Below are 16,058 nucleotides of genomic sequence, written 5' to 3' on the forward strand. Positions count from 1 at the left end.
TGGCATTAAGAAACAGAAGAGAAGCAACCCCAGAGAAGCAATTGGTACCTGAGGTGTTGCTGGAAGGGGATTCCCCTTCCAAACTGTAAACAATCCAATCTCTCTCCTCCTCCAGTCTCCCATACACTAAGAAGAATCTCCAATAAAGGTAAGTGTTACGCTGTTAATGTTTCATTCATCATTTCCCATTGTATTGTTTATGTACTACATGTATATTTCATGTAAAAAAAATTTTTGTTTTAATACTTCTGGGTGTCAGGAACGGATTAATTGTATTTACATTATTTCTTATGGGGAAAATTGATTTGCAAATCGTAAATTTTGTTTATAGTAACGGCTCCAGGAACGGATTAATTACGAAAAACGAGGGACCACTGTATATTCTTTAAGGCAACATGGGTTATTTTTAAATTCATTATAGTATTCCTGTTGCTCGGGTAAAATGGGAGAATATTTTGTTTTGTTGATGCATAGAGTTCCATTAAATATTATATTCATAAAAGAAACTCTAGTTTTGTGTAATCTGTAGGATAAGATGGCTGAGATTGAAGGCATTAGATTGTAAATCTAAATAGAAGTGAAGACTTTCTTATCAACTAAGGGTAAGATTTAAAAGATTCTACTTTTTTTTGACAGCTTTGAAGGATGTTTGTTTAAATTAACTTAAAATCTTAGATAACTAAAAGTATAGATGGGATAAAAAGACCGAATAAATTAACGGAAGATCACAAAGGTGAAGAGAAAATTTTAAGGCTTTTGTAGGAGGTGTATCATTTTGAGTATAGGAGATTGAGATAGAGGATAGAGTAAGTCGAATATAAAAGTAAAGAGTTACTAGTGAAGAGAGATGAAGAATTAGAAGAGGAAAATAAAAGGATGTTAAAATTATTTCTTGAATAATGATTCATTTGGGAATAAAACCTGAGAAAGGGGGCAGCCCTCCTAAGGAGTAAAGGTTTATTATCGAGATAATTTTAGGAAAGGGTAATTGATTAGAGTTGATTAGGTTTGAGAAAAAGTAGGCTTGGGTTGATGAGAAGAGGGCTACTGAGGTTGAGATTAAAGCGTATATCAGAAAGTAAATTATTCAGGAGGTTTCATTGATAAGTATAGCGAAAAATATCCAGGATATATGATTAATAGATGAGTAAGCCAAAATTTTTCGAAGAGATGTTTGGTTGATCCCACCAGAGCTCCCACAATAGCGGAAGTTATTCCCCCTAAGAAAAGAAGGGTGTATGTGTAAGGTTCTATGGATAGGTAGGAAATTAAAAATATAGGAGTTGGTTTTTGGATTGTCATGAGAATAATAATTTTGGTTCAATTAAGACCTTCTATAACTTGAGGAAACCAAAAATGGAATGGGGCTGCTCCTAATTTGAGGAGTAAAGCTAAGGAGATAAATGAGAGGGAGAATCCAGGTATAAAGAATGTTAAGGTTGAGGATAGGATGATAGTGGCTGACCCTAGGGCTTGAATTAAGAAGTATATTTTAAGGAGGCTTCAGATGGTAATTGGTTTTCTTTTGATGAAATTAGAGGGATGAATGACATAAGATTAAGTTCAAGACCAATTCAAGCTGAGAATCATAACAAGGAGGAAATGGTAAGGAGGGTCCCTGAAATAAGTGAAAGCAGAAAAATTATTTTATAAGGTGAGAATAAAATTATAAAGAGAGATTACTCTCATAAATGAGGTATGAGCCCATTAGCTTAGATTTAGCTTATCTTTATATTAGCATATGTAGAGGTGTAAAGGGCACAAAAAGTTTTGATCTTTCGAGGATTGGTGCGATTCCAATTTACATACAGTGTAAAGGAGGAGAGTGAACATATAGGTGAGCGATAGTGTGAAGATTAGTGTATGAGTATTTAGAGAGGCTTAGCCTCTATTAAGTTATTCTTAGCAAATTAAAAGAGAAAAGGCTGTGATTGTTTAGAAAATTTAAAGAAAAAAAAAACATAAAGGGGGCATTTTAGAAAATTTTAAATTTACGCAAGTATATATACATATGCACGTATGTAAAGTGGTGCATTGAGTATAACTGCATGAATGAGCTCATGAATACCAGAACAGAATAATAACATTGAGCACTGTACATTACTATTAATACAGTTATAAGTAGAACCCTTCGTGATTAATCGTCTCCTTCTAGATTCCCCCATTTCCAGGAAGATATTCCTAACAGATGGTAATGGAGGAAGATATTCCTAACAGATGGTAATGGAGGAAGATATTCCTAACAGATGGTAATGAAGGAAGATAAAACAAAGCTAGTACTTCCTTATAGTAACTTTCTGATAGATACACTGAGAGTGTCATATATCTGTTAGTAGATTATAATAATGAACTAATCGATAAGTTGGTTGGATATATGAATATAGGATGATATGTATGAGCTTCAATTATATAAAAGCAAGTGTTGATATAAATAATAGCTTACAAACTAGATACACTAAGAGTATTATATATATTTGAATGGATTATATGATTTATGAGATTATAAATGATTCGGGTAAATTTACATTCCTTTAAATGTGTGTGTGTGTGTGTGTGTGTGTATATATATATATATATATATATATATATATATTATATATATATATATATATATTATATATATATATATATATATATATTTTTTTTTTTTATTATCACACCGGCCGATTCCCACCAAGGCAGGGTGGCCCGAAAAAGAAAAACTTTCACCATCATTCACTCCATCACTGTCTTGCCAGAAGGGTGCTTTACACTACAGTTTTTAAACTGCAACATTAACACCCCTCCTTCAGAGTGCAGGCACTGTACTTCCCATCTCCAGGACTCAAGTCCGGCCTGCCGGTTTCCCTGAATCCCTTCATAAATGTTACTTTGCTCACACTCCAACAGCACGTCAAGTATTAAAAACCATTTGTCTCCATTCACTCCTATCAAACACGCTCACGCATGCCTGCTGGAAGTCCAAGCCCCTCGCACACAAAACCTCCTTTACCCCCTCCCTCCAACCCTTCCTAGGCCGACCCCTACCCCGCCTTCCTTCCACTACAGACTGATACACTCTTGAAGTCATTCTGTTTCGCTCCATTCTCTCTACATGTCCGAACCACCTCAACAACCCTTCCTCAGCCCTCTGGACAACAGTTTTGGTAATCCCGCACCTCCTCCTAACTTCCAAACTACGAATTCTCTGCATTATATTCACACCACACATTGCCCTCAGACATGACATCTCCACTGCCTCCAGCCTTCTCCTCGCTGCAACATTCATCACCCACGCTTCACACCCATATAAGAGCGTTGGTAAAACTATACTCTCATACATTCCCCTCTTTGCCTCCAAGGACAAAGTTCTTTGTCTCCACAGACTCCTAAGTGCACCACTCACTCTTTTTCCCTCATCAATTCTATGATTCACCTCATCTTTCATAGACCCATCCGCTGACACGTCCACTCCCAAATATCTGAATACGTTCACCTCCTCCATACTCTCTCCCTCCAATCTGATATTCAATCTTTCATCACCTAATCTTTTTGTTATCCTCATAACCTTACTCTTTCCTGTATTCACCTTTAATTTTCTTCTTTTGCACACCCTACCAAATTCATCCACCAATCTCTGCAACTTCTCTTCAGAATCTCCCAAGAGCACAGTGTCATCAGCAAAGAGCAGCTGTGACAACTCCCACTTTGTGTGTGATTCTTTATCTTTTAACTCCACGCCTCTTGCCAAGACCCTCGCATTTACTTCTCTTACAACCCCATCTATAAATATATTAAACAACCACGGTGACATCACACATCCTTGTCTAAGGCCTACTTTTACTGGGAAAAAATTTCCCTCTTTCCTACATACTCTAACTTGAGCCTCACTATCCTCGTAAAAACTCTTCACTGCTTTCAGTAACCTACCTCCTACACCATACACTTGCAACATCTGCCACATTGCCCCCCTATCCACCCTGTCATACGCCTTTTCCAAATCCATAAATGCCACAAAGACCTCTTTAGCCTTATCTAAATACTGTTCACTTATATGTTTCACTGTAAACACCTGGTCCACACACCCCCTACCTTTCCTAAAGCCTCCTTGTTCATCTGCTATCCTATTCTCCGTCTTACTCTTAATTCTTTCAATTATAACTCTACCATACACTTTACCAGGTACACTCAACAGACTTATCCCCCTATAATTTTTGCACTCTCTTTTATCCCCTTTGCCTTTATACAAAGGAACTATGCATGCTCTCTGCCAATCCCTAGGTACCTTACCCTCTTCCATACATTTATTAAATAATTGCACCAACCACTCCAAAACTATATCCCCACCTGCTTTTAACATTTCTATCTTTATCCCATCAATCCCGGCTGCCTTACCCCCTTTCATTTTACCTACTGCCTCACGAACTTTCCCCACACTCACAACTGGCTCTTCCTCACTCCTACAAGATGTTATTCCTCCTTGCCCTATACACGAAATCACAGCTTCCCTATCTTCATCAACATTTAACAATTCCTCAAAATATTCCTTCCATCTTCCCAATACCTCTAACTCTCCATTTAATAACTCTCCTCTCCTATTTTTAACTGACAAATCCATTTGTTCTCTAGGCTTTCTTAACTTGTTAATCTCACTCCAAAACTTTTTCTTATTTTCAACAAAATTTGTTGATAACATCTCACCCACTCTCTCATTTGCTCTCTTTTTACATTGCTTCACCACTCTCTTAACTTCTCTCTTTTTCTCCATATACTCTTCCCTCCTTGCATCACTTCTACTTTGTAAAAACTTCTCATATGCTAACTTTTTCTCCCTTACTACTCTCTTTACATCATCATTCCACCAATCGCTCCTCTTCCCTCCTGCACCCACTTTCCTGTAACCACAAACTTCTGCTGAACACTCTAACACTACATTTTTAAACCTACCCCATACCTCTTCGACCCCATTGCCTATGCTCTCATTAGCCCATCTATCCTCCAATAGCTGTTTATATCTTACCCTAACTGCCTTCTCTTTTAGTTTATAAACCTTCACCTCTCTCTTCCCTGATGCTTCTATTCTCCTTGTATCCCATCTACCTTTTACTCTCAGTATAGCTACAACTAGAAAGTGATCTGATATATCTGTGGCCCCTCTATAAACATGTACATCCTGAAGTCTACTCAACAGTCTTTTATCTACCAATACATAATCCAACAAACTACTGTCATTTCGCCCTACATCATATCGTGTATACTTATTTATCCTCTATTATTATATATATATATTACCTATAACTAAACCCCTTTCTATACAAAGTTCAATCAAAGGGCTCCCATTATCATTTACACCTGGCACCCCAAACTTACCTACCACACCCTCTCTAAAAGTTTCTCCTACTTTAGCATTCAAGTCCCCTACCACAATTACTCTCTCACTTGGTTCAAAGGCTCCTATACATTCACTTAACATCTCCCAAAATCTCTCTCTCTCCTCTGCATTCCTCTCTTCTCCAGGTGCATACACGCTTATTATGACCCACTTCTCGCATCCAACCTTTACTTTAATCCACATAATTCTTGAATTTACACATTCATATTCTCTTTTCTCCTTCCATAACTGATCATTTAACATTACTGCTACCCCTTCCTTTGCTCTAACTCTCTCAGATACTCCAGATTTAATCCCATTTATTTCCCCCCACTGAAACTCTCCTACCCCCTTCAGCTTTGTTTCGCTTAGGGCCAGGACATCCAACTTCTTTTCATTCATAACATCAGCAATCATCTGTTTCTTGTCATCCGCACTACATCCACGCACATTTAAGCAACCCAGTTTTATAAAGTTTTTCTTCTTCTCTTTTTTAGTAATTGTATACAGGAGAAGGGGTTACTAGCCCATTGCTCCCGGCATTTTAGTCGCCTCATACGACACGCATGGCTTACGGAGGAAAGATTCTTTTCCACTTCCCCATGGACAATAGAAGAAATAAATATATATATATATATATACATATATAGATAATAAGAGAAATAAAGAAACTCGTAAAGTTAGAGAAGCATTTTTTATGTTAAATTACAGTTTGTTTATTTGGTTAGGTTTATTTAAAACATAAAATTCAAAGTAAAGCTAAAGATTAGCATTTCACTTACGTTGAAAAGGTTGTCGCAGGGGCGATTTATTTTGGTTATTTATGACATCTTACTAATTATTATATTTAAGAAAAATATTTTTAGGGTTTTAGTAGGTAATTAAGGAAATGGCAATTATTGGTGATAGATAATAATACTGTGTAGGAAAGTTGAAATATATAAAATGAAATAGATGAAAAGTATTGGTTAAACCAAGTACAGTACCTTGTGTATTAGGGATATTTTATATTAGATATACTGTATATGATATTTTTCCTGAAATGAGGATAGCTAAGTTAAGGGTTGAGTTTTTGTAGCAAAAAAAATTCAAGACTTTGTTTTAGTAGCGAAATGTTAATCGGGCCTTAAAATATCTTTTTTTTTTTTTTATTGAAAAAAAAAATTGAATTTTTTCTTTGTGTTGAAGTGAGGCAGAGTTTAGGAATAGAGGGGGTAAGCTCTTTATTTAATTATTTTAGTTATAAAAATAGATAGGAAGTATGCTTAACTAGGCTTAGAGGTAGCCATGTTTTCAGAGGGTTATACCTGAGGTATAGTGAAGAGAATATTTATTATTTTTTAAGTAGGTAAAAACATTTTTTTACAAATTTAGTTTAGAAATTTGAACTGAATATATTAGTACACTGGAACCTCAAATATCAAACTGCTCCGAAGTCAACTAATTATGTAAGTGTATTTTTGTAAGTGCTTTTATAAGTGTATTTTTGAGGGTCTGAAATAAACTAATCTAATTTACATTATTCCTGATGGGAATAAATTTGTTCAGTAATGGCACTCAAACAGCTGTCTCGAACGAAGAAAGTTTGATATTTGAGGTTTCACTGTATATAAATTGTTTATTTAAATAAATTTTTGGAAAATTAAATGAAATTTATTAGTGATGAAGTGTAGAGGAATTCGGCAAAAAGTACTTCCGCCTGTTTATCAAAAACATGTCTGTATGAGAGTTATATAAAGTCTGGCCTGCCCATTGAATATATTGCAGAGACCAAACCATCAATGGACACTGATCCACCCTCTGTTCCTTCTCTCTCCTCTCCTCCATCTGCGCAACTCCTTTCTTCGCAGCGCACCGTTCCTTCGCTGCTTGAACGTTTTCCGCTGCCTCCTCATGTGGACTTTTCTAACCCCTCTAGTCCGTAGGAACCCTTACCTGTGAATTTCAGGTATCTTTATCGTTGCCAATCATGGCCTATTTACAGTGGAATATATGCAGCCTCAGGGGTAATTGGGGTGAGCTTCAGATGTTACTCTCCCAGTTTTACCCTGTTGGTGTTTGCTTACAGGAACCAAAATTACACTCTACTGTTATCTATTCCATCTCAGGCTATAATTTATTGTATTCTTCAGATCCTTTTCCTGATGGGACCTTTAATGAAAGTGCCCTTCTTCTACGCACTGATATTCCGTACCATCAGCTATTTGTTCGTACTTCGCTGCATTACACAGCAGCCCGTATCCACTTGCATAGGTGGTATACGCTCTGTTCTTTATATCTCTCTCCTTCTCGGGCATTATCTATTCCGGATATTGCCTTTCTTGTTTCGTCATTACCGCCACCGCTTCTGTTACTTGGCGATTTTAATGCCCATCATTTCCTCTGGGGGGTCTCACTGTGATTCCCATGGCATTCAGTTAGAGGCTTTTCTTGCTAACCCCCCCCCCCCCCCATGTTTTAAATACAGGTACTCGCACCCATTTTGATCCTAGGACTCACACTCTCTCTTGCATCGATCTCTCAGTCTGCTCTTCCTCCGCCGCATTAGACTTCACCTGGTCTGTTCTCCCGGATTTACATGACAGCGATCATTTCCCAATCATTCTTACTTCCCCTTCATATTCACCACCTCTTCGTATCCCACGCTGACAATTTGATCAGGCAAATTGGAACCTTTACTCACAACTAACTGTTTTTAGTGAGGTTAAGATAAGATAAGATAAGATAAGATTTCGTTCGGATTTTTAACCCCGGAGGGTTAGCCACCCAGGATAACCCAAGAAAGTCAGTGCGTCATCGAGGACTGTCTAACTTATTTCCATTGGGGTCCTTAATCTTGTCCCCCAGGATGCGACCCACACCAGTCGACTAACACCCAGGTACCTATTTGCTGCTAGGTGAACAGGACAATAGGTGTAAGGAAACGTGTCGGAATTTCCACCCGCCGGGAATCGAACCCGGGCCCTCCGTGTGTGAAGCGGGAGCTTTAGCCACCAGACCACCGGGCCACCGGTTCCTTCTTTGTCCTCCATTGATGCGCTTTTACACCTCTTCTCGTCCTCCGTTTTAACTGCAGCTTCTCATTCTTTACCCAGACTTTGGGCAGGCATTCTCAGAAATGCATGCCTTGGTGGTCTCCTGCTTGTGCTTGTGCAGTACGTTTGAAACTCGCTGCGTGGGGCAGGTACCGGTACAATAGAACCATGGAGAGACTTCTTGATTTTAAGCAGAAGCGTGTGATCGCTCACCATGTCATCCGTGATGCTAAACGCACTTGCTGGCGAGATTATGTCTCCACTATCACCTCTGCTTCCTTTATGAGTGCAGTCTGGAAAAAAGTATGAAAACTGAGTGTTAAATATTCTCCTGACCCGGCTCCTGTTCTGCGGGTTGCCGGTGTTGATATAGCAAACCCACTAGATGTTGCCAATGAAATTGGCAATCATCTGGTCTGTATTTCTCAGGGGTTCCATCTATGCCCCTCGTTTCTTCAAAGTCTGCCAGAAAGTTAGGACCCTTGGACTTTTCTTCTCTCAGAGAAGAACAGTATAATGTGCCTTTTACACTTCAAGAACTGGAGGCAACACTCTCAGCTTGCCAATCATCGGCAGCTGGGCCCGACGACATTCATATTCGTATGCTACAACATTTACATCAGTCAGCCCTTGCAGTCTTATTATGCCTTTTCAATCTTATTGGGTCACAAGGAGTTCTTCCACAGCCGTGGAAATCTGCCATTGTTCTCCCTTTCCGCAAACCGGGCACTACGGGACATGAAGCCTCCCACTATCGTCCCATTGCTCTCACCAGTGCAGTTTGCAAAGTGATGGAACGCCTGGTAAATACAGGTCTCCCTCAACATTCGCGAGGGTTAGGGGATCAAGAGCCTCGTGAATGTTGAAAAACCGTGAATGTTTGGTGCCCCAATATATTGTAGGGAAATATAATACAATGCTGCTTCCTTAACTTGTCCAACCATGAACAATCATGAAGTACATGAAAATGTCGTAAATTGTACTAAATACATACGTTATGCCTTAATAACATGTATGTTATTAAATACCACTGCCTCAACCAATGCGAGTCCCTACTACCCTCCCTCCGACCCCCCACAACTGGCAGCCAGCCCTCCCACCACTGTGTGGTGAGTGTTTTGTTTGTTCATTATTTACTATTAAACTACAGTATAAATAATGTAAACCGATCCATGACTGCATACTAGAATGGCTATTCAGACAGGTATTGGACGGTGACATCATGTGTTTACTCTTGAACACAGCAAAGAATCAAACATTTCTGCTACTGCTAATAATAATAATAATAATAATAATAATAATAATAATAATAATAATAATAATATAATAATAATAATAATAATAATAATAATATATAATAATAATAATATAATATAATAATAATAATATAATAATAATAATAATATAATAATAATAATAATAATAATAATAATAATAATAATAATAATAATAATAAATACGATAGAATTGAAGAAGGAAATTGTACAAAAATATGAGGGCTGAAGCAGTGGTGAAGGAAGTGGTTGATGCAGCCTCAGTGTGGCTTTGTTTATGCTGGAGTGAGTATTAGTCTCCGTGCTCTTCCAAACATTTCACAATAATTCATTGTATTTGGTGCTTGCTTGTAGATTGAGTGTGACTGGAGTGGTTGAGGCAGTGGTAGAGGCAGTGATAGAGGCAGTTATAGAGGCAGTGGTAGAAGCACTGCCTCTATCACTGCCTCTATCACAGCTTCTACCACTGCCTCTATCACTGCCTCTACCACTGCCTCTACCACTGCCTCTACCACTGCCTCTACCACTGCCTCTACCACTGCCTCTACCACTGCCTCTACCACTGCCTCTACCACTGCCTCTACCACTGCCTCTATCACTGCCTCTATCACTGCCTCTACCACTGCCTCTACCACTGCCTCTACCACTGCCTCTACCACTGCCTCTATCACTGCCTCTATCACTGCCTCTACCACTGCCTCTATAACTGTCTCTACCACTGCCTCAACCACTCCAGTCACACTCAATCTACAAGCACCAAATACAATGAATTATTGTGAAATGTTTGGAAGAGCAGGGAGACTAATACTCACTCCAGCATAAACAAAGCCACACTGAGGCTGCATCAACCACTTCCTTCACCACTGCTTCAGCCCTCATATTTTTGTACAATTTCCTTCTTCAATTCTATCGTATTTATTATTATTATTATTATTATTATTATTATTTTTATTATATGATTATTATTATTATTATTATTATTATTATTATTATTATTATTATTATTAGCAGTAGCACAAATGTTTAATTCTTTGCTGTGTTCAAGAGTAAACACATGATGTCACCTTCCAATGCCTGTCTGAATAGCCATTCTAATATGCAGTCATGGATGGGTTTACATTATTTATACTGTAGTTTAATAGCAACTGGCTGGCTGCCAGTTGCAGGGGTTGGAGGGAGGGTAGTAAGGACTCCTGGCGGTAAACTTAAATATGATTTGGAGGCTGGGAATTTGGCGGTTGGGAATTCACGAATGTGTGAAGCCCGCGAAAGTTGAAAACGTAAATGTTGAGGGAGACCTGTAGACGTTTAGTGTGGTATATAGAGACACACAACAGTCTCTCCACTCGTCAATATGGCTTTCATAAGGGACGTTCTACCATAAACCCCTTACTACGCTTGGATACGTATGTTTGTAATGTCTTTGCGAATAACCACTCGGTTATTGCCATATTTTTTGACCTTGAGAAGGCATATGACACAACTTGGAGGTATAATATTTTGGCCCAAGCCCACTCCTTAGGCCTCCGAGGCACTCTACCATCCTTCCTTAAAAACTTTTTAACTGACAGACATTTCCGTGTTCGGGTTAATAATGTGCTCTCCCCGGACTTTATCCAAGCTGAAGGTGTCCCCCAGGGATGTGTTCTGAGCACAACACTTTTTCTCCTTGCTATAAATGATGTTCAGGTGCCAGTACTGACCGAATTTGTTCCCATAAGGAATATTGTGAATTAGATTAGTCCATTTCAGACCCCCAAACATACACATACAAATGCACTTACATAAATACATTTACATAATTGGTCGCATTGGGAGCTGATCGTGCAATAATTCTTGTGCAAATATTGTGTTGCTATTAAAGTTTTTCTTGCAGAAAATTTTATGCAGTGTTGTGCAATACTTTTTTTTGATTAGCAATTATTTGATATATTGCTACAGTTTATTACAGTGCAGTTTCTTATGCTCTGTTCTGTGCATAGTATTTTACTCTGTCTGTGTCATTTTATTTTTTTTTTAATTTCAGTGAATTGTGTGTTTGTTTTAATTTTTGCACAAGTTTATTGAGTCCATTTTATCATTTTATTGTGTATTTCCTTGTTGCATTGAAAGTAAAGACAACTCACTGTGCCATTTATTCAATTTAAAGTAAAAGTTGAGCAAATTAGATTTGAGCAAAGTACAAGTTCTCTTGATTTTCAGTGTTTGTTAAATTGCATATTCTTCTTGTGTGAGTTCTTTGCTTACTGTGTAACTTGTCAATTTTTAATTACTTATGCAGAATAGTTAAGCATTTTTTTCCATTTAAGCTTACTGTGTCATTCTCTAACATGTCGCGATAAAGCATCTGCGACTACATTTGACTTGCCAGGTAAATGTTCAAAAGTGGGATTGAACTCTTGGATAGTCAAGGTCCATCTGGCTAACCTTCCAGTAGGCTGTTTGTTCTGGAATAAAGGTATCAGTTCTTCCTTACTGGAGGAAAGAACAAACTCGGTGGAGTGGATGACTCCCCCCGGTTGAAAAAATTAACGCTATAACACGCAATATGAGCAAGGGAGAACGAATCTACTATCTCAACTGCAAGCACAGGAGAAAAGAAATGAACACGGTGAACAATGCTGATATTCAATCTGAGTCGCACACAGTGACACGAGGTATCAGCTATAAAGAAACTACACTTACAAACGTTAACATGTGAAAGTTACTCGAGAACTAACTTCCTACAATGCACTGATTACTGTCAACTAGGATGGGATCACCATCTGGAACATTAGGAACAACAACAGACACTCTAGTGAGAACACTAGCTGTAACAGAGACGTCTTTCTGCAGACAGCATTTCACATCAACAAGAGATGGCATTACTAGTTGCAAGTAATCGTTTTCTGACAAGGCATCCCCTGTGGAGAAACTACTACTCGAACTAGCAGTCATTGCAGGGATAGGCTGTGCACTCAAGGCAGTCTGAGTGTCCCCGGACACTTGAGGCAACGGAACACTATCCTGCAAGTCTGAAGGTATAGGTGGAACACAGACGGGAATGACAGAATTACTAGTGCCTGACCGCTCGGCTACGTTAATAAGTAATTCACGGATCTATAGGAACTTAATCTGAACTTCACATTTCGCAGCACTTTAACAAATCTCAGATACAAGCTGTGAGAACAAACACATTGCTCAAGGGCTAGGTATTGTCTTTCAGTCAGTAAGGGAATGTTGGTACTGTGGACTGATTCATATTGACTTTGACTGGAATGATACACTAAGTGAACGTTCAAAAGTGACTGAGACATTTCTTTTGTGTTCCCAGTGAATTTTTCTCTTAGTGACATTCAGTGACTCTTGATCAGACTCAGTGTTTATCATGTACTGATTGCATTAATTTCTTTTAATCCCACCGCTGCCACCATTTATCGTGAAGGGTTCTTAAATGGAGATATCGTAGGATAAGGTAGACACACTTGTAGGATGGTAGGTGTATTGTCAGACTGAGATGAGGAATAGAGCCCAGTGCCTTGCCTGTCTACGCCTGGATGGACTGCCGCCGAGTGAGGCCGGGACAGGGGCATGAGCCCACACATCTGTATCCCGTGACGTCACACAAAGCCACAGGCCTACAAGGGATCTCGTGTCTAAAGCACATGGATGATGCTACTGCTATGCTATATAATACTGGGAATACAGGGATCAGCAACTATGCTGACAATCGTAAACCTGGGGTCCACTGTATTTGGTCATCACTCTATGTTGATGACTTCGCTATTGCCTGTGCAGGCGCTGACTGTCACCTCATTACAGTTTCTCTTCAGCATGTGGTCGACCGTGTTTCCAATTGGGCCACTACACATGGGTTTAAATTTTCCAGTACCAAAACTCGCCAAATTACTTTCACTAGACGCTCTGTCATCTCCGATCATCCTTTGTACCTCTATGGCTCCCGTATCCCTGAACGTGATACAGTCAGGTTTCTGGGCCTCCTCTTTGACCGTAGGTTATCCTGGAAACCTCACATTACCTCGCTGAAGGCAACTTGTCACAGCTGGCTGAACCTTCTTAAAACCCTTGCTCATCTTTCATGGGGAGCTGATCGTCGAACTCTCCTTCGCCTGCATTCCACCCTCATTTTATCGAAACTTGATTATGGTAACCAGATCTATTCAGCGGCCTCTCCTGCTGCTCTCTCTAGCCTTAACCCCATTCATCACCAAGGATTACGTTTATGCCTTGGTGCTTTTCGCTCTTCCCCTGTTGAGAGCCTCTATGCAGAAGCGAACGTTCCATCCTTATCCGATCGCCGTGATGCCCATTGCCTTCGCTACTATGTACGCTCTCATGATCTCCGCAATCCTTCCATTTATAGAATGGTCGCTGATATTAGTAGACATTCTTTATTTGTTCGCCGCCCCTGTTTACTCCGTCCCTTCTCTCTTCGCCTACATTCGCTCTTGTCTTCTCTTCAGTTACCACCTTTCTATGTTCATATAGCATCTCACTTTTCCCTACCCCCCTGGGAAGTTCCAGCTGTTCAAGTCTGTTCTTTCTCTCTCCCTTGCTCAAAAGCCCAACTGTTTACGGTTGCTTCCCGCTCTCTTTTTCTTGACCACTCCCACTCTCATTCTCATGCCATTGCAGTGTGCACAGATGGCTCTAAGTCTTCTGACGGCGTAGGATTCGCAGCAGTGTTTCCGGACAGCGTCGTACGAGGGCATTTACTATCATCGGCTAGTATTTATACTGCTGAATTGTATGCCATTCTTGCAGCACTTATCCGTATTGCATCTATGCCTGTGTCATCATTTGTGGTTGTCTCAGACTCCCTTAGTGCTTTACAGGCTATACAGAAATTTGATACACCTCACCTCTTAGTCCTCCGTATCCAACTTTGGCTACGCCACATCTTTACCAAGCATAAAGATATTGTTTTTTGTTGGGTCCCTGGTCATGTTGACGTGCAGGGCAATGAACAGGCAGACACTGCTGCGCGGTCAGCAGTACATGACCTACCAGTTTCATATAGATATATTCCATTTACGGACTATTTTGCTGCAATAGCTACCCACCTTTGCACCCGTTGGCAACAACGTTGGTCTACTATGCTCGGTTACAAACTTCAATCTATTAAACCGAGTATAGGTTACTGGCTGTCTTCGTGTCACCAGTGTCGAGGTTGGGAGACTACTCTCTCCCGTCTTCGCATTGGCCATACTCGTCTTACTCATGGATATCTCATGGAGAGGCGCCCTGCTCCTCTCTGTGAGAATTGTCAGGTTCCATTATCAGTCAGCCACATTCTGTTAGACTGCCCACTTTATCAACGAGCACACAGAATTTACCTCCATCGTCGTCTTCGCTCCGCTGCTCTCTCTTTTCCTTCCCTTCTCGCTGATGGACCCACCTTTCATCCGAACTCTCTCATTGACTTTTTGACAACAACTGACTTACTTCACAAACTCTGATACCTTCAGCCCTTTTTACCTCAATCTCTTGCTACCCTCTACCCCCGCACTGTCCCCTGCCCCGCTGTTTTCTGTAACCTACTGATCATCCCTCCCCCCTTCTGCCGCCCAATACCCTCGCTTCCTTCCCTACCCTACAGCGCTGTATAGCCCTTGTGGTTTAGCATTCCTTTTTGATTATAATAATAATACTGTTAGGAAGTATTGCTAATGGAGTACTGTGCCATGGTTAATACTCCTGGGAGGAAACCTGACAACTAACATAAAATCAGATTGTCAGATTACAAGATCTCACTTATTATAGCAATCTACAGATTGAATTAATTAACTTTGGATATTCGAGAATTGTCCCAGCCATCATAATTATAAGAATGTAGAAATTATTTAATACTAATGCTTTATTTCAACAGTGTTAAAGTTTCATGAAGATTACTATAATTCTGTAAATTATTCTCTTTCAGTTGGTAAATTAATATTAAACAATGCAAGCTGCAAATGCAATTCATGTATCAGAGGCCTGGTGGATCGAGGCATGCAAAAAAGTTAAGAATGCTGTTGTGTTTCTTGACAACAACACAGCAGAATGTCTTCACTGGAGTGGGGGACTTACGAGATTGGTCAATGCAGGAGCAAAAAATGTAAAAGAGTTTTCATCTTTTGAGGTAAAAGTTCACTGCATTATTTTTGTAGCTGTCTTGGTGTTATCATTATACTGTATTATATCACTGTCCATAGCTTTTTTATATTATGATCTGCGCTTACTTGCAACCATCTGTATCTGCTGATATCCCTATTGATGAAGTTATCCTTATTTTTATCTTCCTGCTAGTTTTGCCCAACCTTATTCATCTACAGTTACTCTTGTCTTCTGTTATACTGGTAAATAATTTTGGGGATCATTGGCATAGAGACCCAGTCTCAGACCATGCCTCCTAAGTTT

The 16,058-nt window shown here is 39.5% G+C and overlaps 1 protein-coding gene across 5 annotated transcripts in view; it reads left to right on the forward strand.

The window, feature by feature from the left end:
• The window catches only part of LOC128691603 (sec1 family domain-containing protein 2-like), a gene marked incomplete at its 3' end in the record, with an annotated part of 115,605 nt that overhangs the window by 19,297 nt on the left and 80,250 nt on the right, over positions 1-16,058 (forward strand). For 4 of the 5 annotated variants that reach the window (XM_070098481.1, XM_070098482.1, XM_070098480.1 and 1 more), the window contains 1 exon segment: positions 15,580-15,780. In XM_070098481.1, coding sequence (XP_069954582.1) covers positions 15,601-15,780 — 180 coding nt within the window. 5 annotated transcript variants of the gene reach the window in all.

The sequence above is a fragment of the Cherax quadricarinatus genome, chromosome 62, assembly GCF_038502225.1.
Source record: "Cherax quadricarinatus isolate ZL_2023a chromosome 62, ASM3850222v1, whole genome shotgun sequence".
NCBI lineage: Eukaryota > Metazoa > Arthropoda > Malacostraca > Decapoda > Parastacidae > Cherax > Cherax quadricarinatus.